General features: G+C 49.0%; 2 protein-coding genes and 5 non-coding genes across 8 annotated transcripts; 1 reads left to right on the top strand and 6 right to left on the bottom strand.

Moving 5' to 3' along the window:
* The first annotated feature begins 8,882 nt into the window (after positions 1–8,882).
* On the top strand, positions 8,883–14,810 carry IDH3B (isocitrate dehydrogenase (NAD(+)) 3 non-catalytic subunit beta). Of its 2 annotated transcripts, none has more exons than XM_012755107.3 (12): positions 8,883–8,948; positions 9,089–9,169; positions 9,324–9,422; positions 9,524–9,644; positions 12,275–12,335; positions 12,417–12,549; positions 12,646–12,779; positions 12,872–12,974; positions 13,064–13,210; positions 13,427–13,521; positions 13,618–13,678; positions 14,352–14,810. In XM_012755107.3, the coding sequence occupies exons 1-12, from the start codon at positions 8,913–8,915 to the stop codon at positions 14,436–14,438; spliced, it is 1,158 nt and encodes a 385-aa protein (XP_012610561.1). In that variant the 5' UTR covers positions 8,883–8,912; the 3' UTR covers positions 14,439–14,810. The 2 variants fall into 2 exon arrangements, with proteins under 2 accessions (XP_012610561.1, XP_012610562.1); XM_012755108.2 differs by having other exon boundaries at positions 14,683–14,810.
* Position 14,811: 1 nt separating this feature from the next.
* NOP56 (NOP56 ribonucleoprotein) lies at positions 14,812–20,469 on the bottom strand. The gene is made up of 12 exons (XM_012755106.2): positions 20,366–20,469; positions 20,130–20,219; positions 19,660–19,774; positions 18,676–18,837; positions 18,320–18,518; positions 17,754–17,941; positions 17,521–17,672; positions 17,233–17,333; positions 16,717–16,865; positions 16,359–16,480; positions 16,032–16,166; positions 14,812–15,288 (listed from the first exon to the last, which is right to left on the bottom strand). Exons 1-12 carry the CDS (start codon positions 20,366–20,368, stop codon positions 14,908–14,910), a joined length of 1,797 nt encoding a protein of 598 aa, XP_012610560.1. The 5' UTR covers positions 20,369–20,469; the 3' UTR covers positions 14,812–14,907.
* Positions 16,237–16,308, bottom strand: LOC142861498 (small nucleolar RNA SNORD57). The gene has a single exon (XR_012912723.1). It is a non-coding gene; the product is annotated as a small nucleolar RNA SNORD57 (small nucleolar RNA).
* LOC142861499 (small nucleolar RNA SNORD56) lies at positions 16,576–16,646 on the bottom strand. Its single transcript, XR_012912724.1, has one exon. It is a non-coding gene; the product is annotated as a small nucleolar RNA SNORD56 (small nucleolar RNA).
* Positions 17,085–17,170, bottom strand: LOC142861520 (small nucleolar RNA SNORD86). Its single transcript, XR_012912745.1, has one exon. It is a non-coding gene; the product is annotated as a small nucleolar RNA SNORD86 (small nucleolar RNA).
* Positions 18,073–18,204, bottom strand: LOC142861508 (small nucleolar RNA SNORA51). The gene has a single exon (XR_012912733.1). It is a non-coding gene; the product is annotated as a small nucleolar RNA SNORA51 (small nucleolar RNA).
* On the bottom strand, positions 18,959–19,028 carry LOC142861530 (small nucleolar RNA SNORD110). Its single transcript, XR_012912756.1, has one exon. It is a non-coding gene; the product is annotated as a small nucleolar RNA SNORD110 (small nucleolar RNA).
* Positions 20,470–22,266: the final 1,797 nt, after the last annotated feature.

The raw sequence follows: 22,266 nt of genomic DNA on the forward strand, positions 1-22,266 counted from the left end.
AACACAGGAAGGAAGCTATCATCACCCCTGAAGGTAGGGTAGGGTGGGGGCTGAGGCCAGTGTAGAGTGGAGGCAGGAGGGAGCTGATCTTTCTCCTCCTGGGTGAAGCAGAGGGAGGACTTGGCAGAGGCTGTTTCTCCATGAGGCTTAGTCTTCAGGGTCTCAGCCACACGGGCCCCTTCCAAGTCCCCCAAGAGTTCCCTGTGATATGTTCACAGGGTTTTATATAATTGTGTGTTCATGATTTTGTATTCTTCTTAAGGAGTTAACCCCCTCCCCATTGTATAAGCTTCAAGCTCCCCAAAACCTAGATCAGTTGGTAAAACCTGGAGTTGGGTAGGAATAATTCATGTAGGAACAACCTGCTCCTGGTGACAGGCCCCTGGTCCTATTGACAGGAACCTGGTCTTAGTGACAGGTCCCTGGTCCTAGTGAGAGGCCCCTGGTCCTAATGGCAGGCCCCTGGTCCTAGTGACAAGACCCAACTCCTAGAGCTGGGTAGGAACAAGAGATAATAAAGACCTAAATTAAGGCAGGGTCAATGGGGAGCGAGATGTGTCTTAATGGAAAAGGGCTGGCATTTATTGGCCTGTGGCTCTTGTAGCTGGGGATTTTTGTCTCTTTTCTTCTGCTCTGTATTCACAGTGCCGAGAGAGTAGCTGGTGCACACATATTTGTGGAATAAATGTTTACATGTCTGGGAGGTAGTGGTCAGGGATTCTCAAATGATTGGTTATATGGGGTCCCAAGGGTGCCCCAAGGAGATGAGCTCAGCACACTTACCACCTGTAGCCTAGCCCTGCTTTGCCCTGTCACCCAGGCCCATTCCTGGGGGAGAGCACATCAAGACCTCTCTCTCCTTAGCCTCAGTGGCTACTTGGCCACTGGGAGCCAGGGCCAACTGTAATGTGCCACACGGTGGAAAGGACACTGGACTTGGGGTCTGGAGACATGACCTGAGTAGGCAAGTCCCCTAATTATTCTCAGCTGCAGTTCCTTCATGGGTAAACCTGCAGTACTGAGGGTCCAGTGGTGTGATGGGAAGTATTTCACAACTGCCTCAAAAAATAAACCTGCTTTGTAGCATTGGCTGATTTGCATGGCGTGTATGTTCCCACCATGGCTGATTTCAAACTACCGGTTGGGAGAGATGTGCTCAATAGTTTCTCCAGAGCCGCTGCAATCTGACTCTCCCACATTCCTGTGTGGGTCCCAGTGACTGAGAGCCTTCTTATTTGAACAAAGTGTTGGCTGATGAGGCCTCACAGTCTGATCTTTAATGTCATTGCCAATAATTATAGGAGGAAATAGATGGGCCAAAAAGCAATGTTCATCCCTAATAGAGAGACATTCCATGGCCCACATACCATGTAACCCGAAGGGTCACATGTCACATGAATTCAGAATTTGTTGTTGAATCCTATTTGGATCATTATTAAGCCACAGTGTCACCAAATAGTTGCATCGTAAGTTACTATACATGAAACAAGGCCACTTGGGTGACAGAAAATGTTCACACATTTGTACTAGTCAGATTGAAATAAGGTTGTGCTGGATTGTGTGTTTGTGCATGTATGGGGGGCGGGAGGTTCCATATTCAGGAGCTGCCACTGAAGCTGGCAGATGGCACAACTGAATGGTTCAGGTCTGGCCACACCCATATGAATGTCTCCGTTTTCATAGCATGTGGGCAGCATGATAAACCCAGAAGGGGTCAGGTTGTCAGCTACAGCTGCTGCAGAACAGATGATGGTTTTGCTGGGTTTCAGTGCTGGATCTAGGGGACAAAGAGCACCCTAATCACTTCCCTCTCTCTGCACTTACTGGCTTCTAAAGTGTCTTCTCACAGGCCTCCATGGCCACAAAAGCAGTGTGTCCCATTCCAGTAGCTATAGCTTTATCTTTTCTCTAATCTCTCCTTACTCATACCCAGACCTTTTGTCTGCAGAGGCCAGGCTTGAGTGGCACAAGGGCATTTTAACAAAATTTACAGAAACCCATCGTATCTTCTACCTTGGCCTGTGTGGGCCAGTGTAGGGGGACTTGGCAATTAGAGTACTCAATCAAGTGGCCATTATCTTTATGATCTAGGACCATGTTAATCCATCAAGAGAATCCAGGTTGCTAAACCCGAACTAGAATTAAGTTTGACTCCCCTCAGCCCCCTTTTGCCAGGCTGACACCTGGAGGGTGTACCAACCAGGCTGGCCTGTGGTTGCTGTAAGATGGAGAAAAAAAGCACCATGCTCAGGAGTTGTCAGATCTCAACTTTTTAGAATAGAGCTATATAAGCCTCCACCCATTGTGTCCTGATCATTACAACCAGGAAGTGGCCAAGAAAAGATGATCCTTGTCTGGGGATGGTGGCTGCATTCAGTGGTCACATTGCCTCACCGAAGTACGTGGACTAGAAAGTGGGGAGGGAGGTAGTCAGAAGCTTTGGGTGGGGCATTCAGTGCTTAGTAATACCGGATGCCTGGAAATGGAAGGGAACATGGCAAGGCCTTGACTGTTGGCCCATCGTCGGGTGGCTTTGCAACAAAGGGTGCAAAAAAGGGTGCATCATTAGACAGCAGATGGTATGAAAAGCCAAAAACTTGACACGGCTTAGTTTCAAAGGCCAAAATGGTGTGACCAGAGCCACAGACTCTGATCAGACTAGAACAGACTAGAACAGCAACTCTGCAACCTTAAAATTGGCTGACAACAGTGAGGCACCAATGATAGCTCAGAGAGGGTGTTGGTCAGTAGTCTGAGATAGTCAGTCATCTGGGAGCAAGTGGAGCAATGCCCATGCAGTGTGGCCTGCTTCACTGTAAGACGCATGGTCCAAATTTTGAGCGACATCACTACTCCGGTATGTAGTGGTGGCTTCTGCATCACAAACATAATGTTTTTACTTTGTGCCCAGTCCATGATGGTGAATGTGAGGCCACGTCTGGTTCAATGATGGATCCAGGCAGTGAGGGTGGTGACATGGGCACTCACTGAAGGCTGGATCGGCAGCTCAAGTCTAGCTGGTCTCACTAGAGGAGGTCCCTTACCATGGGCATCTCTATGAATGGTCCTGGCTGTCTCACTGGCAGCTGAATTCGTTTCCACAGTTTGCAGCTGCAACAAGGAATGTCTTTAATCTGCCAGTCTTGTTGTCAAGACAGCCATTGGCAACAAAAGGCAGTGAAAATGTAGCAGGGACTATCATGGGGAGTATTGGCCGAGAGTCTCAGCACCACCTTGAGTTCTATTCACTGAGCATAGCGCCCATGCCTGTCTGATTCTGCCCAGCTGATGCTGAGGTTGAATGTGGACACCATAAGATATCAGCTTAGCCAAGCCACCAGAGCACCAGGCCAGGCACTTAGGTGACCCTTTGTTACTTGAGGGCCCCACTGAATCAGCAGCTTTGCTTCAGGTGATGAAGTGGGAAATAAACTTTTCCCCAAAGGGATTTTTGCTGCCACTTTTTCATGTAAAACCCAGATAATGGTAAGGCTAGGCCAGTTGTGCTCTTGACTATAGAATTTCCATTTGACTAATAAGGCCTTTGATGCTCTTCCCTTAATAGCCACCAAATCCAAGTTGACCCATCCCCAAATGGGGGTGACTGGTAGTCAAAGGAACTCTGGGTCAGTAACAAGATAGGTCTTTTTAAAAAGGGGAATGCGCTTGGCGACTATGTCAGGCAGGTGGCGCTGTTGTGCTGAAAAATGGCCTCAGTAAGCTAGCAGCCTTCGAGTCTAATTCTTGGATTTTCCTTTCTCCTCTTGCAATTCCATATCGATTCTTCTGGACCATCTAAGAGAGTTCAGGAATCACCTTTCTACATGCAGCAGTCTCTGAATGGGCGAATCCCATCAGACACTTGTGGGCATTCACAGTCCAAACCTGCACAAGCATCAGTGCCAGCAATACGTTCACAGTGGAAGCCACTGAATTGACCCAAAGACCCTACCTATGGGTCACTTTAATTTGTCTTCTCCACTGCAAACTTTGCTCAAACCCCACCAGCTGAAATTGGGTGATTTTTTTACCAAGGAGTGTGGTGTGCACACATACAGGAGCTACCGCATTAGCTGCCAAGAGCTCAGGCTAGCTCAGCCAGGAGATCAGGGATGTGCAGGATGGTGGGGGAGGCTAGCTCACAGGGTGCAGCTGGGAGGCTTTTATTTCTCCTTGGCCCCTGGCTTCAGGGTTGGCATTACTGCTGCTTCCTCCCCTGTGTACCTCCAGCATCCCTCCAGAGACTGCTCGAGCCCAGGGGCCCCTTTCATTTTGCCCCCACTCCACAGTGCAGTCCTTCGTGCCAGCTCTGCGGCTATCTACGGGACTGAGTAAGATGGTGACTCCGGTGCTTGGGCCCAACAGACCTATACAAGTTTTGAGGCCCTTGCCTCCATGAAGTCCCCCAGCATCCTCAGCTTTTTCACAAAGCAGCCAGAGGTAGAGAAGAGAGAGACTGGGGAGCACAGAGGGAGAGAGCAAACCTGTGCTATTTATTTATTTATTTATTTATTTATTTATTTATTTCAGCTTTAGGGATCCTTGACTTGGCAGCCACATCTGTATTGCCTTTCGAGTGGGGCTGTGGGGCTTGCTGCCCCATTGTCATTTCGTCCCATCCTCCTCCTGCACGGAGGAGAGTGAGCAAGAACCAAAGCACCATTCAGGTGGCTTGTTCCACTCCTGCCCCTCATGCTCAGCCTCATCGATAGGTAGGACAGTGCGAGACCCTTATCCTATCCACTCTCCCCCTGCTGCTCACAATTTGGGTGAGAGGATTCACTAACATACACCAAGGACTCTTTTCATATCCCCTAATCTGGTCCACAGTGTCCTTGTCCTTCCTCTTCCAGAAAGCCATGTGTCTATCAGCATCCTGTCCTCATGCCAAAACTGTCAGGGTCTGGCATTTGAATTTACCCTGTTGATATATGAGTAATTAGCCTCTGACTACTTCCTGTATGCTGGCAGAGATGACTCCTGGGTCAGACACAAAGGACTTTATTACTCAAGTACGGCAGCAGTATGAGCATAATGTTTACATTGGCTCCCTGAGTCCCCAGGTCCCACAGGGGCAATGTGGAGTGGCCCAGTGGATGCTGTGCATGCAGTAGGTTGTGTGGCATCTGAGGAACACTGAGCTTAGGGGGCCCACTTCTTTTATAGCAGGAAATAAGCTAACCTGCTCTTTGTCCTGGAGGGAGATATTGCCTCATTCCTGGAGGTTGTTCATGCAAACACAAGCAATGGTTTATGTAAAGAATAAGTATGTGATGTCTAGTAGTGACTGGTATAACTGAGAAAATAAAGCTGGGCTGAGGTGACAGATAACAGTTGTTTCACATGATTTGACCTAACATATATGTGGGAATTTAGTATTTGATAAAGATAGAATTTCTTATCTGGAGGAAAAGATAATAAATGATACTGGACAATTGGCTAACCTTTGGGAAAAAATAAAGTTAGGCCTTTATCTTTCACCTTTTACAAAACTAAACTTCAGATACATTAATGACCTAAACCACATAAACAAACAAAACCCTAACAGCATTAGGAACACTATTGGGAGAATACACTTATCATCTTAAGGTAGAGGAGGACTTCTGAAACAAAAGCTAGAGCCTTGAAGGAAAAAACCAACATATTTCTAGTATCACATGAGATGTAAGCAGAAATGGTATATGTCTTAAAAATAGTAAAGATAGTAAACTATATATGTATATTTTACCTCAATAAAAACAAACAAATAAATAAGACATGGGGTGGAGGAGAAAGAAATGGTATGTGCAACTTTCAGGAAATACCAGTAAAGGGCTGGAGCCTCTACTCTTTTTCTTCCCTGTTCTGCTTCCTGCTGTTGGAATGCTGGAACTGGAATAGCCTTCTTGGATCTTGAATGACCTTGGGAATGGAGGCTATGCAAGGTGGGCCAGCAAGATAATGAGTCCATGCCTCTGACTCTGTGGAGGGCCACTCCAGCCCTGGATCACCTATTGCTGGACTCTCTTATTTAGGCTTGGGTATGTTGTGTGGATATGATCCCAACTGATACACCTGCCCAGCCCCAGGCGAAGGATCATTATTGGTGTAAGCCACTGATTGTCAACTCTGGTGGACTTTCAGAATCTGAGGAGCTTTTTAAAAACACTAGTGTCTGGGCCCTACCCTAGACCAATTACATCACAACCTCTGGAGGTCAGGCCCAGACAGGTTTTTTTTTTTTTTTTTTTTTTTTTTTTTTTTTTTTTTTTTTTTTTTTTTTGAGACAGAGTCTCGCTTTGTTGCCCAGGCTAGAGTGAGTGCCATGGCGTCCTAGCTCACAGCAACCTCAAACTCCTGGGCTCGAGTGATCCTTCTGCCTCAGCCTCCCGGGTAGCTGGGACTACAGGCATGCGCCACCATGCCCGGCTAATTTTTTATATATATATCAGTTGGCCAATTAATTTCTTTCTATTTATAGTAGAGACGGGGTCTCGCTCTTGCTCAGGCTGGTTTTGAACTCCTGACCTTGAGCAATCCGCCCGCCTCGGCCTCCCAAGAGCTAGGATTACAGGCGTGAGCCACAGCGCCCGGCCTCAGACAGGTATTTTAAAGAAGCTCCCCAGGTGATTCTAATATGCAGTGGGGATGTGAGAATTAGTTTAAGCCAATCATGGCAAACCTATTTTCATTCCTAGACTGTCTTGCAGTAGGAGTGGTCCTGTAGCCATGGAGGGCCACAGCAGGGTTATTAAGACTTGCTTCAAATTGTGACAACTTTGAGACATAATTCATGCTCCAGAGCTCCCCAAGAGTGAAGGCTGGGGTAGACTTTTGCTGAGGCCATATCTTGCTGAACTCATTCCCTTTCTCCCCCAAAACACTCCTTCCATAAGTCACTTGCATAAGAATGCCTGTCTCAGGCTCTGCTTCTAGGGAAGCTGACCCAAGATAGCACCTTTGCTTACATTTCCACTTTCCCCGGTAGAGTAGTCACTTCTTCTCTGTAATCCTGTCTGTCCTTCAATCATAGATCAAATTCTCCCACTTCCAAGCAGCTTTCTCAGACTTCAATCTTCAAGGAATTGTCATTTATTATGTTACTGTTTTGATTGCTCATGGTTTTAGAAAAAGATCCAGTAGGCCTAATGGAGAAGAAATTCTGAAACTTTTGTGTACAGTGTTGAAGTCTGTGGAACCTTCCAAAGAAAGGCTTGTAAGTGCATAAAATAAATAGGTTTAAAAAGAAAATCAATTATGTTGATATATGGTAATTAAAAAGCTACCTTGTAATATACTACTATGTGTGCGGCTTCATTAATGCATTAAATAACATGATCTATAATTGGGTCAAATGATGTCAAAGTAGGGATGAGAGTAAATGATATTTTAAAGATATCTGCTACTGCAGTGGTGTTTACAACTAATTGATCACAATCAGTTACAGATTCCTTTGTTCCTTCTTCACTTCCACTGCTTCACTTGACTAGCCTTAAAAAAAAAGATATCTGTCACAACTGAAATGTGGAATGAAAATATCTATACTTTCTATAAGTGACAAAGTCAAGGATACTACAGGTAGCACTGTGATCTGTGACCTACATTCATAATGAAAGGAAATGCTAAATTTCAGCTAGAGGTTAGTGAAAATAAAGATAATTATTTTTCACTATTTCCCATCAAGTGCATAACACTAATTTCTTTCTTTTTATACAGAGTGTTGCTCTGCCACCCCAGCTAGAGTGCAGTGGGTCATCATAGCTCACTGCAACCTCAAACTGCTGGGCTCAAGCCATGCTCCTGCCTCAGCCTCCCAAGTAGCAGGGACTGCACGTGCCACTGCACCGGGCTAATTTTTCTATTTTTAGTAGAGACAGTCTCCCTCTTGCTCAGGCTGGTCTCGAACTCCTGAGCTCAAACCATCAGCCTATCTTGGCCTCCCAAAGTGCTAGACATGCAGGCATGAGCCACCGTGTGCAGTCATAGTCCTAATTTCGACTCATGGACAGCTGGGAGTTCTGTGGATCCCAAGTTAGGACCCCTGTACTGGAGGATTTACAGGCCTAGGACACTGATATTCAATTCATCCGGCCTCACACTGAACACTCAAGTATGGGCATGTTATCCATCATTATACGCCCTGGTGCTAAGTGGAGGAGGCTCCACAACAGTTAAAAGGGAACATAGTGGTATAACCTCCCTTTCCTGCTCCAAGAAATTGGTTAAAGAACTTTTCAAAGGTCCTAACTGGATTTCCCTATTATCAGGTGGTATTGGTGAAAGATACCTTTGTGGGGACTTGAAGGCCCAGGCAGCTTGCTGAGCTCACAGGGAAAATACAGTGACCTTCATACAACAATGGTCTAATTTCCTTGGCCTCGTTCAGTTGGTAACCTCCATCAGTCATTTTCACTCTGGCAACAGCCACATAATATCAGTTTGCAGATATTTTTTGAATGTTAGGCTGGGCTCAGATCTGTATAGTTATCCTCAAGAAAATACATAGTTTCTGAAATGAAGTGAAAATTTCCGGACTGTATTGTGTTCCTCTAATGCCTGGCATACAAGTGTTCAGTGAGCACTGGCTAAAAGAACAAACGCATAGACACAAAAACTTTAAGACAGAATACTCGTAATTTCCTCCCAACCTCTTGTTAAACTCAGGTCCTCATTCAATAAAACGAAGTCACATACTCTCCTTTAATGTTATTTTGAAGTTTCAACATAAATATGATGACTGAAAATAAAGCAAGAGACAAAGTAGTTGCACGTCCTGTGACCTCCCGTCACTGAGAAGGAGGTACAACGGCGGGCAGGAACAGCGAGTTGGCGCAGATAAAGAACCGCCAAGCACCCCAAGACGGGCTGGAAGTCGATGTACAGTGCGGCGCCAGCTTTTGACGTCACTTCCTACGCGACTTCCTGCGGAAAACATGGCGTCGCTGAGCGGTGTCCGCTGGCTGACCCGGGTAAGGCCTGGGAACACTCTGGGCAGGACGGGAGGAGGAGCGAGGCTTTGTCCCTGGGTTTCCTAAAGAGGGCAAAGTCACTGCAGTGTTTGAGGTCTGAGGGTTCTAGATTTGACCACATAGGCTTGTCTTTATCGCAGGCGCTGGTCTCCGCCAGCAACCCCGGGGCATGGAGAGGTCTGGGTACATCTGCCGCGGCGCAAGCTGCCTCGCGGAGCCAGGTATGCCTGATGCGGCTCAAGTTTCGCTCACTCACCTGTCACCTGCTCGCGGCTCCCTCCCCTTCCCCCCCCCCCCCGCTTTGCCCCTCCCTCTCCCTTTCTGGGAGGACCCCTGCTTCTGCCCCAGCCCTAGCTCTGCTGGCCCCACCCGCAGGCTGAGGACGTGAGGGTGGAGGGTGCCTTTCCCGTGACCATGTTGCCAGGAGACGGTGTGGGGCCTGAGCTGATGCACGCTGTCAAGGAGGTGTTCAAGGTGAGTGGCCTTAGGGATCCATAGCAGGGACAGTGGAGCGTGGGGTGGGTTGGAAAGGATTTGACCTTGACCCTGCAATATTTTGGGACCTGTCCCTGAAGGCTGCTGGTGTCCCAGTGGAGTTCCAGGAGCACCACCTGAGCGAGGTGCAGAATACGGCATCTGAGGAGAAGCTGGAGCAGGTGCTGAGGTCCATGAAGGAGAACAAAGTGGCCCTCATTGGTATATGTGCTCCCTTGACATCTGCCCACATGTCATTTAAAATCAAAGGAACAAATAAATGTTTATTAAGACCCTCTCCCCACATACAAACATATTAACTCCCCAGACCTCCCACTAGTCATACTTTGGCATTTGTTCCTTCTTATTGGTAACCCAGAAATTGAGAAGTCATGTCAGCTGTCTGCAGAAAGGTTCCAAGGGTTTGGAGTCTGTTCTGAGGCTACATCAACCATCATCAAATCTTACTAATTGTCTTTCTAGCATGACACTTCTAGCTGCCCCTTTTCTTCTGTCTTCCTTCTGCTTCCCTACTTTAATCTCCTCATTGGATTTTTTAGCTTCTCATTCTGCTTCTATAGTCCATCTTCCACATCTTTTATTTTGGAAATACCAGCCTGATTTTGCCAGGCCCAGCCTTAGCATAGGAAAGTAAATTCTTTATAAGCTGGCTCTTAGTCTTCTGTCTTGGTTTCCACAATACTTTTTCTGTTTTGATCACACTAGAGTATGTTGTTAGTTTCCAAATATGTACACTTATGCTGTTTCTTCTGCCCAGAATGCCCTTCCTTTGATGGTACTTATCAAAATCCTTCTCACTCATTCACTGTGTTGGTTTCCCATGGCTGCCATAAGATACTACCACAAACCTGGTATCTTAAAATAACAGGAATTTATTCTCTCTCAGTTTTTTTTTTTTTTTGAGACAGAGTCTCGCTTTCTTGCCTAGGCTAGAGTGAGTGCCGTGGCATCAGCCTAGCTCACAGCAACCTCAAACTCCTGGGCTCAAGTGATCCTCCTGCCTCAGCCTCCCGAGTATCTAGGACTACAGGCATGCGCCACCATGCCCGGCTGAGTTTTATATTATATATATTAGTTGGCCAATTAATTTCTTTCTATTTTTATGGTAGAGACGGGGTCTCGCTCAGGCTGGTTTTGAACTCCTGACCTTGAGCAATCCGCCCGCCTCGGCCTCCCAGAGTGCTGGGATTACAGGCGTGAGCCACCTCGCCCGGCCTCTCTCTCAGTTTTGAAGGCCAGAAGTTTGTATGTAATTAAGGTTTTGGCAGTTCATGCTTCCTCTTAAGGTTTGGGGGAGAATCCTTTCTTGCCTCTGGCTTTTGGTGTTCCCTGACTTGTAGACACATCACTCCAATCTCTGTGTCTTTCTCCCCTCTGTGTTTCTTTAACTGTATCCCTTCTTTGCTCTGTAAGGATTTTTCATTGGATTTAGTGCCTACCCCAATCCAGGATGATTTCTTCTCAAGATCTTTAACTTAATTACATCTGCAAAGCCCCTTTCCCCAAATAAAGTCACAGGTTCTGGGGCTTAGAGCATGAACAATCATTTTGTTCAGCCCAGTGTACTCAACCTAAGGTCTGACTTAGTGCCCACTCTTCTGTGATATTTCCTGATATTAGAGATGGGGTTTCACTCTGTTGCTCAGGCTGTAGTACAGTGGTGCAGTCATAGCTCACTGCAGCCTCAAAACTTCTGGGCTCAAGTGATCCTCCTGCCTCAGCCTTCCAAGTAGCTAGGACTACAGGGTTGCGCCACCACACTTAGCTAATTTTTTAAAAAAATTTTGTAGAGATGGAGTCTCACAATGTTGCCCTGGCTGGTCTCAAACTCCTGGCCTCAATCCTCTTACCTCGGCCTCCCAAAGTGCTAGGATTACAGACATGAACCACCATGCCTGGCCATTCTCTGTGCTCTTATGCATGTTGTTAATACTTTTTCCATGGTATTTATCATTTCTTTCATAGTATCTGTCTTTCCCAGTGAACCGTTTGTTCCTTGAGGGCAGGAGGTGTATGGTTTTTAATTGATATCCCTATTGCCTGACATAGTTGATTTTCAATAAGTGGTGATTGAAAAAATGTCAAATAAACACAAACATCAAAAAAAGGTCAGATATCTGCCAGCATTGTTTCTCAACTTGTTAAACCCAGGCTCTTCTACTTTTTTAAAAAAATATACACACCAGGCCGGGCGTGGTGGCTCATGCCTTGTAATCCTAGCTCTCTGGGAGGCCGAGGTAGGTGGATTGCTCAAGGTCAGGAGTTCAAAACCAACCTAAGCAAGAGTGAGACCCCGTCTCTACTATAAATAGAAAGAAATTAATTGGCCAACTAAAACATATAGAAAAAATTAGCCAGGCATGTTGGCACATGCCTGTAGTCCCAGCTACCCGGGAGGCTGAGGCAGTAGGATTGCTTGAGCCCAGGAGTTTGAGGTTGCTGTGAGCTAGGCTGACGCCAAGGCACTCACTCTAGTCTGGGCAACAAAGTGAGACTCTGTCTCAGAAAAAAAAAAAAAAGAATACACACCATGGAATACTAAAACCCAGGCTCTTCTTAAGTAAACATGAAAAAATATGTCCTTTTAGATCATTTTGAAGTTTAAACATAAATATGATGACTAAAAATAATACAGTAAACAAAAATGTTTCTGACCTTATACATTATTCTCCTTTGCCCCTTTCCACCAGAGGCAATTAAATGTTATTGATTTAGGAGTGGGAGATGGGAGTCTGGGTTGCATTATGTCCCCGAGGGGATTGGACACTTGTCTGGGCTCCCTTAAGGGGCAGCCTGTGCCTGATACTGCTCCCCCTACTGTGTTTACGCAGGAAAGATCCACACCCCGATGGAGTATAAGGGGGAACTAACCTCCTACGACATGAGGCTGAGGTAGGTGGTGGGGGTGAGGGGAATGGGTCAGAGGGGCACTGGGGCACCAGGTGCAGAGCTGATGGCTCTGCCCACCTTTAGGCGTAAGTTGGATTTATTTGCCAACGTAGTCCATGTGAAGTCACTTCCTGGGTATGTGACTCGGCACAACAATCTAGACCTGGTGATCATTCGAGAGCAGACGGAAGGGGAGTACAGCTCTCTGGAACATGAGGTGAGGCTGGAGAAACTGGGGAGGGCGGGGATGGAGGTGGGAGAGAGGTGGAACTCCTTCCCAAGGTCACCCAGCTGTTTCTCTCTTCTTACCCAGAGTGCAAAGGGTGTGATTGAGTGCTTGAAGATTGTTACACGAGCCAAGTCTCAGCGGATTGCAAAGTTTGCCTTTGACTATGCCACCAAGAATGGGCGGAAGAAGGTCGTTGCTGTCCATAAGGCCAACATCATGTGAGGACTATGGCTTTGCATAGGATGGGTTCCTGGGAAGATGGCTTCGTGTACTCTCCTGGCTGATTCTGTTCCTTTTGGCCTATGGACAGGAAGCTTGGGGATGGGTTGTTCCTGCAGTGCTGTGAAGAAATTGCTGAACTGTATCCCAAAATCAAATTTGAGACGATGATCATAGACAACTGCTGCATGCAGGTGAGGCCCTTCCCATGCCTCCCCTCTCATGGCAGTGAGGAGGGTGGGGAGTGGAATTCACTTCTTCACACCTACATCTTTTTCCCTAGCTGGTGCAGAATCCTTACCAGTTTGATGTGCTGGTGATGCCCAATCTCTATGGGAACATTATTGACAATCTGGCTGCTGGCCTGGTTGGGGGAGCCGGTGTGGTCCCGGGTGAGAGCTACAGTGCGGAGTACGCAGTCTTTGAGATGGTGAGTGAGGTCATTTCCTCCCTCAGCCCTTTCTCCTTGCCTGTGCCAGTCCTTGGACCTCAGATCTCCCATGAGTCCCACCCCCAATCCCAATGCCTCCTCTTGCTAAGTGGCCCTGGCCTGCTCCCCGCCTCCTGTGGAGTCCTTTCCCAACCTCAGCCTCTGCTGTGTGTCCTGCCTCCTCCCAGTGACTCTGGCCTGTCCCTCCCTCCACAGGGTGCCCGGCACCCATTTGCCCAGGCAGTGGGCAGGAATATAGCTAACCCCACGGCCATGCTGCTGTCTGCTGCCAACATGCTGCGACATCTCAAGTAGGTCGTGGGAGGCTGGGTGTTGTCAGGGAGCCACGGGATGGTGTTCTGAGGGGGAAGAGGGGTGTCTCAATTTCTTCCTGTCCACATTGACAGCCTTGAGTATCACTCCAACATGATTGCAGAGTCGGTGAAGAAGGTGATCAAAGTCGGTAAGGTGAGTTCAGAAAGGCTGCCAGCCTCAGGGCCTCAGCACTACTCTCTGGGGAACCTGGCTGGGGGCCTCCTTCCCTTTGGCTCCCCAGAACATCTTTGCTGTTTGATCTTCCCCAGTTCCTTTCAGGGCTGTTCTTTACCTCCATTCTCTTGGCTGTTTTATCTCTTGATCTCCTTTGCCTGAGTTCCTATCTGCTATTTCCTGTCCTGCTCCATCCTCTGCCCCATTTGTGGGCCATCTGAATGCAGAATTTGCAGCTCTCTCAAGGGATGGAGCAATGAGGGAACTAGGCAGGATGAGGCGCCAGCTTCACCTTCTCCACACCTGGGAGCTAGTTCTCATCTTCCCCTTGCTGTCCTCTTTCCTCCCACCTGTTGTCTCTATATCCTTTAAGGTAGCTGCCTCTTTGTCTGTTCTGCATTTTCTCCGTCATCTCACTTACTGCTCAGCCTCGTGCCCTACTGTGGCTGCCCACCTAGCTAATGGTGGCTCAGGAGTGGGCAGGTCCATGTGCTGCCGAACCTGGCCTCTCTCATCCCTCCTGCTGCATTGCATCTTTCTGGCCATCTTCTGTCACCCCTTCTTGGATTCCATTTCTTGATCACATTGCCCTACCTGCCTTCATGGGCTGTCTTCTCTTCCTCCCCACGGCTCTTGCCGGTGGTGGCTGTAGGTGCGGACTCGAGACATGGGCGGCTACAGCACCACAACCGACTTCATCCAGTCTGTCATCGGCCACCTGCACCCCTATGGCAGCTAGAGCCCTTTATTCCTTCCAACCTCACAAGGACCATATACCACCTATACATTCCTTCAGTACAGTGGACCAGGGAAGAGATCTCGAACCTCTAGACAGTGGACCATAGCCATCTTTCTGAGCAGAGCCTAGGTTGTCCTAGGGCTGGCTTCCTTAGGGAACTGCATCTGTTGGGTGGTGGTGGTGGGAGTGTTGGGGGTGGGGGTAGGGCCCAGGCTGCTGGGATGATGACAGTTCTCTCCCACAGGTTCGAACCTCTGACATGGGTGGCTATGCCACTTGCCACGACTTCACTGAGGCTGTCATTGCTGCCCTGCCCCTCCCATAGGTCCTGCCCATACCTATATAAGATGTTCAATAAAAAATGTGATACAACTTTTTGGTCAATTTTGTTTTTATTGGAGTATGAGACACAGAGTGGCAGATGTTACTGTGGGATATGGCCTACCCCTCCTCACAGGGAATGTCCATTCTAGTCTTCCTGGGGTACTTTGTGGAACTTTTTCTTCTTCTTGGAGCTGCTCTTATTGCCAACAGCCTCTTCAGGCCCACTGCTGGCTGTCTCCTCCTTGGAAGAGAATTTCCTCTTCTTCTTAGAGATACTCTTATTGACTGTGTCTTCAGGATCACTGACTACTGCTTCCTCCTTCGGTGAAGATTTCTTCTTCTTGGGAAGACTTACACTGGCAGTGGCCTCCTCCTCAAGGTCACTACTAACCACCTCCTCCTTGGGAAAAGATTTCTTTTTCTTGGGTTTGGAGACAGAGATAGATGGGTGGTCTTCCATTCCATTCTCCTGAGGAACCTCCTGGGGCTTTTGCTTTTTCTTCTTTTTGGGTTTTTCAACCGTCTCCTAAAGGGAAGAGGGGGAAATAGGCATGAAAACAGTGTCAACTATTGTCTGCACGCACACACACACACCCATTACATTTTCAGCAGTAGAGCCAGGGCAGGAAAACTGGCAAAGTTCTGTTAAAGTTGCGCAGTGTTTCTGGGATGGTTTTTAAAATTGTGTGGGTATAACTGTGGAAGTCTACCCCAAAGGCTACTCCCAATTAGAAGTTAAGGGAGAACATGTAATGAGATAGTTTGTACCTCAGCCCATTAAATAACCTATAGAAAAACCCACCATGCTGGTCACAATAGAACCATCATGCCAAGTTCCAGAGGAGACCCTGAAACACTGTTTAACAAAGTGGGGACTAAATGAAAACCCCAGGGAGAATGAATCTAGCCTCACACGCTGGCAACCTCCCTGCCCCCATCCCCACTGAGAGACACTACCACTTCCGGACACACGTCTGAGAAGAAGCAGAGCAGGAATTTACACTACCCCAGGTTGAGGACTCCTGGGAGGCAGCCGAGGACAGAATACACTTGCCCAGGGAACGGGTGTGTGCTACAACCAGCTCTCTGGGCTCTTGAGCAAGTTCTCTCAGCACCTATCTCCTTCCTATAGAATCAAGAGGTAGTTTGAGATGTTTCAGGTCCTTGTTTTAGTCCAAAAGCCTGGACTCAAGACCACGGCTTGACGAAGCACATCCTTTGTTCTGCTGTTGAAAATCCTACCACCTAGGATCTCATCTGCTTACTGACCTCACACTCCTCCTGAGTACTACTGCTGTTTTCTGAAGCGAGGGCAAGCGCAGCCAGTCGTTTCTTTTCCTTCTTCAAGCGTTTCTTCTCCTGTTTCTCCAGTTTTCTAGCAATCTCAGCAGCCGCCTCCTCTGCCTGGTCAAAGAAAAGTGCTGAAAAGGCTTGAAAACCTCTGGTGTTTCTAAGCCTCCTTTGTAGTTTTATTGGATCAGCCTCATTAAATCAGTTTTTTTGCCTCCACTCTACAAGGTCAGGCTGAGACAGTTCATCACCTCCAACAGTCAGTTGTGTGGCTCTGCCCCCTACTCAGAGACCCCAACCACTGACCTGAACCACGGCTTCCTTCATGACGTCCAGATTCTTTCTCGGAATCTCTCCAGTTTCATAGAAGGACAACCGTTCCTCAACTTGTTCTCGAAGCTTTTCCCCAAATACACTTGTGGGCACCTCTGGATGTGTTTATGTGGGTAAATGGAAGCTAGTCAGCTCCAGAATGGACAAACAGCACCCCCTGTCCCACCCGGTATTCCTTCTACCGTCAGCTTCACTCAGACCCAAAGTATCAACACTCACTAGGTGAACTGCTGTTGACGAAAAATACTACCATCATCGTAGAAGCTGCTAAGGTAGTCAGCCCCCCACTCCAGCCCCCTCTCCTCACAAGTGCCAACCCCCCCACCCATACCAGAGAAGCAATCGATTCGTGAGGCAATACTGCATTTGTTTGCCAGGTATCGGGAGATGCGGCCTTTGTTCTTGGCAGCTGCTCGGCCGATGAAGGTGGAGTGGAAAATGAGTCCATATTTTGGTGTGTTACCCCTTGTCTTCAGGGCTCTGAGAGAACATTCAGTGGAGAGTTTAAGATGAGAAATTTCAACCCCATTAGCCAGGGTAACTTGCCCCGTGCTCCGCCCCCCCTTCCCCCCAGTCCCCAGAGCCTCAGGACAGGCTGGATCGCTTCCCCAGTGCATGCCAACCCACAGCTCCCAGAGGCAGAGGGAAGGCATCCAATGTCGCTGACCTGGAAACTTGGTCCCTTTGCTGGGCCCTGGGAATCACTCAGACACCAGGACTGGCCATCACCCCCATAGCAGAGGCCTGTATAGGTCAGGGAGCCCTGGTTGGCCATCACTGTGATCCCCAAATAAGCAGTGGACACCAGAAGTGGCACCTGAGTGTGGGCAGGTGCCCGCACTGGTACCTGAACAGGGCCTTTTCAGCCCCAAGGATCTGCACAGTGGATGCTGGATACTTGGCCAGGTTGGTGAGGCTGCCAGCATGGGCGATGAGACGTGCACCTACCTGGAGAAAAAGTCAAGGAAGGAGTCAGAGCTCAGCTGTAACTGCTGAGCTGCCAGGTGCATGACCCCTGTTCTCCTCCTCCCCATCAAGCACAACCAGGGAAGATACAGTGGACCAGGAAATACAGCAGTGCAGATGCACATGGTAACACACCCATGCCTCTATTTTAGTATCCCCCATGACGCACCGCTTCCCCAATGAGGGCTGATAGGCTGGGGGCTACTTGGCTCATCTTGGAGCGCAGGTAAGTGTGCAGGCTCTGGCGGTACTCTGACAAAGACACCACACGACTGGAAAAGCTCTCGATGTTTATCAAGTCAATGGCAGATATGTCCATACCTAGGAAACACCAAGTGTCAATCCAACAGCCAGCTACACAGGGCCCTGTACCTTATGCTGGCTGCCAGGCTCTGTACTGACCCATGGAGGACCGCGAGGCATCTAGAATTGCCTTAGCCTTGGCCCCATCCATTGTCAGCTCCTCCAGCTTCTCCAACTTTTCCTCATTTAGCTCTCTTCGGTTTCCAATATACTGGGCAAGGCGGCAGTATGTGGCATTGTCGTTGATGATCTTCACCAGCTCCGGAAAGTGATACCCATACCACTCCCTGCAAAGAGCCACAGTCACTCTCAGCCCAGTTGCCTCATCTCAAGCAAGAAAGCCACAGCCTCAGCCCTCTCCACACCTACTGCCTGCCTGGAGAAATGGGAACACCTTAGATTCAAACCCCCCTCAACTCCATGTTCCCCCATTCACAATACAGACCAGGCACAGGGCCTGGGCTGGGGTGTACATGGGGTAGCTTTACTCTGCCTCCTCTTTCTATACAGGCAGCGTAAGAACACAGCCTGTGGTAAGCACTGGGAGGCCAAGGCCCAGCCACAGCCCACATGGTTCCACCCAAGGGAATTGTCAGTTCTGCTCAAGACTCTGAATTAGGTAAACTACAGGGCAAAGATTCCATTCCATGGCCCCTGGACTTTACCTGACACGCATAGAGAAGGTATTGATGTCTTTATCCAGCTGGTCCAGGAGACTAATGGATTGGATGATCATATTGTCCACCCGATTCACATTAAACTTAACTTTGGCACGAGAATAGCTGTGTCCTAGCCCCAGTTGGGCTTTGCAAGCAGACAGATCGGTCAGACCTTTCACCAGATTATGGAAGTGCAGACGGACTCCTAAGAGGAGGGCAGGACTGTAAGCAAGGAAGGGCTCTGAGCTAGCTCCTGCACTCATGGGCACCAGCCAAACATGAGGCCTCCCCAGAAGCACCTGAACCCCCCCCCCCCCCGAAGAGGTAAAGAATGGCAGGAACATGACATGTGATGGTCTCACCTCGCAGGACCTCGGCTACCACGCCTCCAGTCTGGCAGTTGTACCCCAATTCCTCTTGTATTGCAGCACCAATCTTGGGATCCCCAACCCCCAAGAGTACTTTCTTCTTCTTGGACGGCAGGTGGGTCTCCAAGAACAGACGGAGGTCCTCATGAACAACACCTCAAGGCACAGAGAACATAGCTCCCACTAACATGCTGGAAGATGCAAAAGGATCTCACCCCCTTAGCTGGTCTCCTGGAGCATGCTGGAGTGGCATGCCTAGACCCCTCCCTGCCAGGCATTGCTCAGAGACACAGAGACATCAGTGACTGCACTCAGGGGATTGACAGATAACAAAGTCATCACTGCAAAGCCTGGCCCAACCACGGGAGGAACTGCACTCGGGTCCAAGAGCACAGGTATGAAATACATAGTTGAAAGCTTATAACACAACCTTAAGTAGTTAGTACCTCAATTGCCTTCTGGGAACAAACCTTTTTCTTGGCTTTTGTTTATCAAAATTGCCTGTTTTAATCAATTGGAAGGTATAGCAGAGAAATAGAAATTTGATTGTGTTTTGCCAAACGGGAGCACAGGTGGGTGTTAAACCAGCCCCCTCCATTTCATTTAAGAATCATTTGCCTTGTGGGGGGAGGGGGAGAAAGGGCATTTATTGAAACCTTAAAATCTGTACCCCCATAACATGCTGGGAAAAAAAAAAGAGAATCACTTGTCACTACAGTTCCCCAAGAGAAATAATATCTGCATCCTGGATCGTGGCCTTTAAATGTGGAAGATTCTGTCTACCACAGTTCCCAGATCTTGAGCTCAGGGAAGACAATTAATTATGTTAAATGACATCCTGTTCGTCTCCAATACTGCCCAGACACCTACCAGATTTAGAGCTAGCGGAAGGAAAGGTAAGTACTATTAAACCCTCTAAGAAGATAATGTAAAGAACCGCACACAGCTTCTCTCTGAAAGACTCGGTGGCTGACTCACCTTCAGACACTGCATTGGCATTTTCCAAGGCAACCTGGGATGAGGCAAAGGGACAAAAGGCCACTAGACGAACGATGTTGTGGAATTTGCCCAGGTTGAGCACGCACTCCTCCACCTGCGGGTGTGGGGAGAAAGCGGATGAGCGGTTTCTTTGCTCTTGCCTCTGCGGCGCAGTAAAGCAGCGGTTCTCAGCCCCTGGACGTTTTAAAAATGTACCGATCCCTGGGCCCCACATCCGGGTTCTGCTCCAATCGGCACGGGGCGGAGTCCCGGAGCCCCATTTCTAATTGCCCCTAATGATTCTAACCATGATTCAAGGTGAAGACCCCCCCCCCAACCCCGCTCTAGACCTTTCCAGGCCCAGCTCCCCCTCCCAAGAGCGGCTGGCCACGTGGGATCGCGCGGGGCATGCTGGGACCTGCGCGGCCCGAGGGTCTGCGGCGCCGGGCGAGCCTCCCGATCGCACCCACCTGCGGCAGCAGCAGACTGATCTCCTCCACCTCCTTCAGCGCCAGCAGCGCGTAGCCGACCGCGTGCTCGAACAGCACGTGCAACAGGACCTGGAATGGGAGCCGGGGCGCAAGCGTCAACGCGGACTCTGTGCGCCCAGCCCCGCTCCCAGCGCTGGCTCGGGACCGGCCTGGGGCCCGAACTCGGGCCCACACCGCCGCCTCCGCTTCGCCCGCGACCCGCCGCCACTCCTCACCATGGCGCCCACTCCTTGCTCGGCTCGCAATGCGGCTGGCGCGCTCTGGCGCGCGGACCCAGGCTCCGGAGGCCACGCCCCAGCCTCGCCGACCAATCAGAGGCTGGGGACGGCACCATTTCCGGGCCTCCGGAGGGGTCCGCCGGGGTGGTAGCGTCCGGGGATGGCGCGGAGCGCGGGCAAGAGGGTCTTTTCCGGCCTCTGCAGCTGCGCGGGCGGGCGCGGTTGCCTGGGACGCGCGGGAGCGAGTCGGGCCTTGCAGGCCGCAAGACGTTTGGAAAGGCCCTTTTCCGGATAATGGTCCGGTCGCTCATGTTGTCGTCATATAGGTTGCGGGCGGCAGAGCTCGGTGAATCGGGGCGGGAGGCTCTGTTTGGGCGCGGCGACCATCCCAGACCCTTGCGGAGCCGGCGTTCCGCAGCGCCGGTGACCTCGGGCCCCAGACCCCTCCCAGCGCCCCACGCCCTCAGGACCCTTCCATTCTCGCCTCTCACTCGGGGACGATCCTCCCCGGGGCCCCATGGGTCGCGCGCCCTTTCCTCCTTCCCGGGACAGGAGCGGTCCCCGGGGCGCTCTGGCGCAGACTCCGGGAAACATGGCTCCTCGCGGTCGTCTTGGTGCGGTTGAATTTATTAATTATTTTAAAAAAGTGACGGAGGCAGGCAATAACGTGAGAAAGAAAGGCGGTCTCACGTTTGCCTTACCGGTTTCTTGTTCCTCTGTTTCTGGGGACCCTGCTCCTTTTGCCGGGCCACGTGTTGCTCACCGGTTCGACCGGCCCTAAGTTCTTAGCTCCGAGTGAATGGGAGCTGCTTCCCTGTCCTCGAGGGTGGCTTTTGGGCACTCAGGCGACTATTTCGGGATTATTTTTGCTTTAATGATTAATAATAGAGTTACAAATCCAAAACCTATTTATTCTTAAGTAGTATGTGCCCTGGTAAATGAAGAAAATCATTCTATGTGGATTCTTGTAACTTAAATTCTTACAAGTATACGCCGCATTTATAAATTTAATGTTATTTTCTTCTTAAGCGACTCAGTTACTTGACAAAATCCAAGTACATAGTTCGGTTTTATACATCCAGTATATTAAACCTAAATATATGGTTGATAAATCTCATAAGCTCAATATTGCTTGCGGATGTCGTTAAATTCTGCTACACATGACTTACAATCATGAAAGAATCACATGATTCACTCATTTCACATTTTAAAATGGAATTGCAAAGTTATATATTAGCATATCAAATTCTCTTAAACATGATAAGTACTTCACATACCAAATGAAACAGATGATTCCAAAATGTAATGGAACGTACGAATGCGTTAACTTCTGTTTACTTCATTATTTCTGTGCTTTATCCTAAATCTTCCTTGGGTTACAGATGCTTACCCACTGCAGAGGTCCCCAACCTTTTTGGCACAAGGGGCCGGTTTCATGGAAGACAATTTTTCCAAGGACCAGGGGTTGGGGGGTGGGGGGTGGAGGAAAGGGGAGGAACAGGGTTGGGGGTGCTGTAGGGGGGGACGGTGCAGAGCTCAGGGGGTCTACCAGGACGCAGCCCGGGTGGTTGAGGACCCAGCACTAAGGTAAAGGTTTTTAAGTGAGAAGTCAGAATCCTTTAATGGGTTGCAGAATTCAGTCATTCACAGACAGCATTAAAAAAAAAAAAATAGGGTTAAAGAGAATACAAAATAAGAGTATGCCTCATAGAAGGCCTGTGGAGGTGGCTCAGGCTGTAATCCTAGCACTTTGGGAGGCAGAGGCGGGAGGGGAGGTTTGCTTGAGGCCCGGAGTTTGAGACCAGCCTGAGCAAGAGCAAGACCTTGTCTCTAAAAAACAAACAAACAAAAAAGTGGAAAGGCCAAGGCCCTGTGGCTCACTCCTGTAATCCAAGCAC

Source organism: Microcebus murinus, chromosome 16 (assembly GCF_040939455.1).
Source record: "Microcebus murinus isolate Inina chromosome 16, M.murinus_Inina_mat1.0, whole genome shotgun sequence".
Taxonomy (NCBI): domain Eukaryota; kingdom Metazoa; phylum Chordata; class Mammalia; order Primates; family Cheirogaleidae; genus Microcebus; species Microcebus murinus.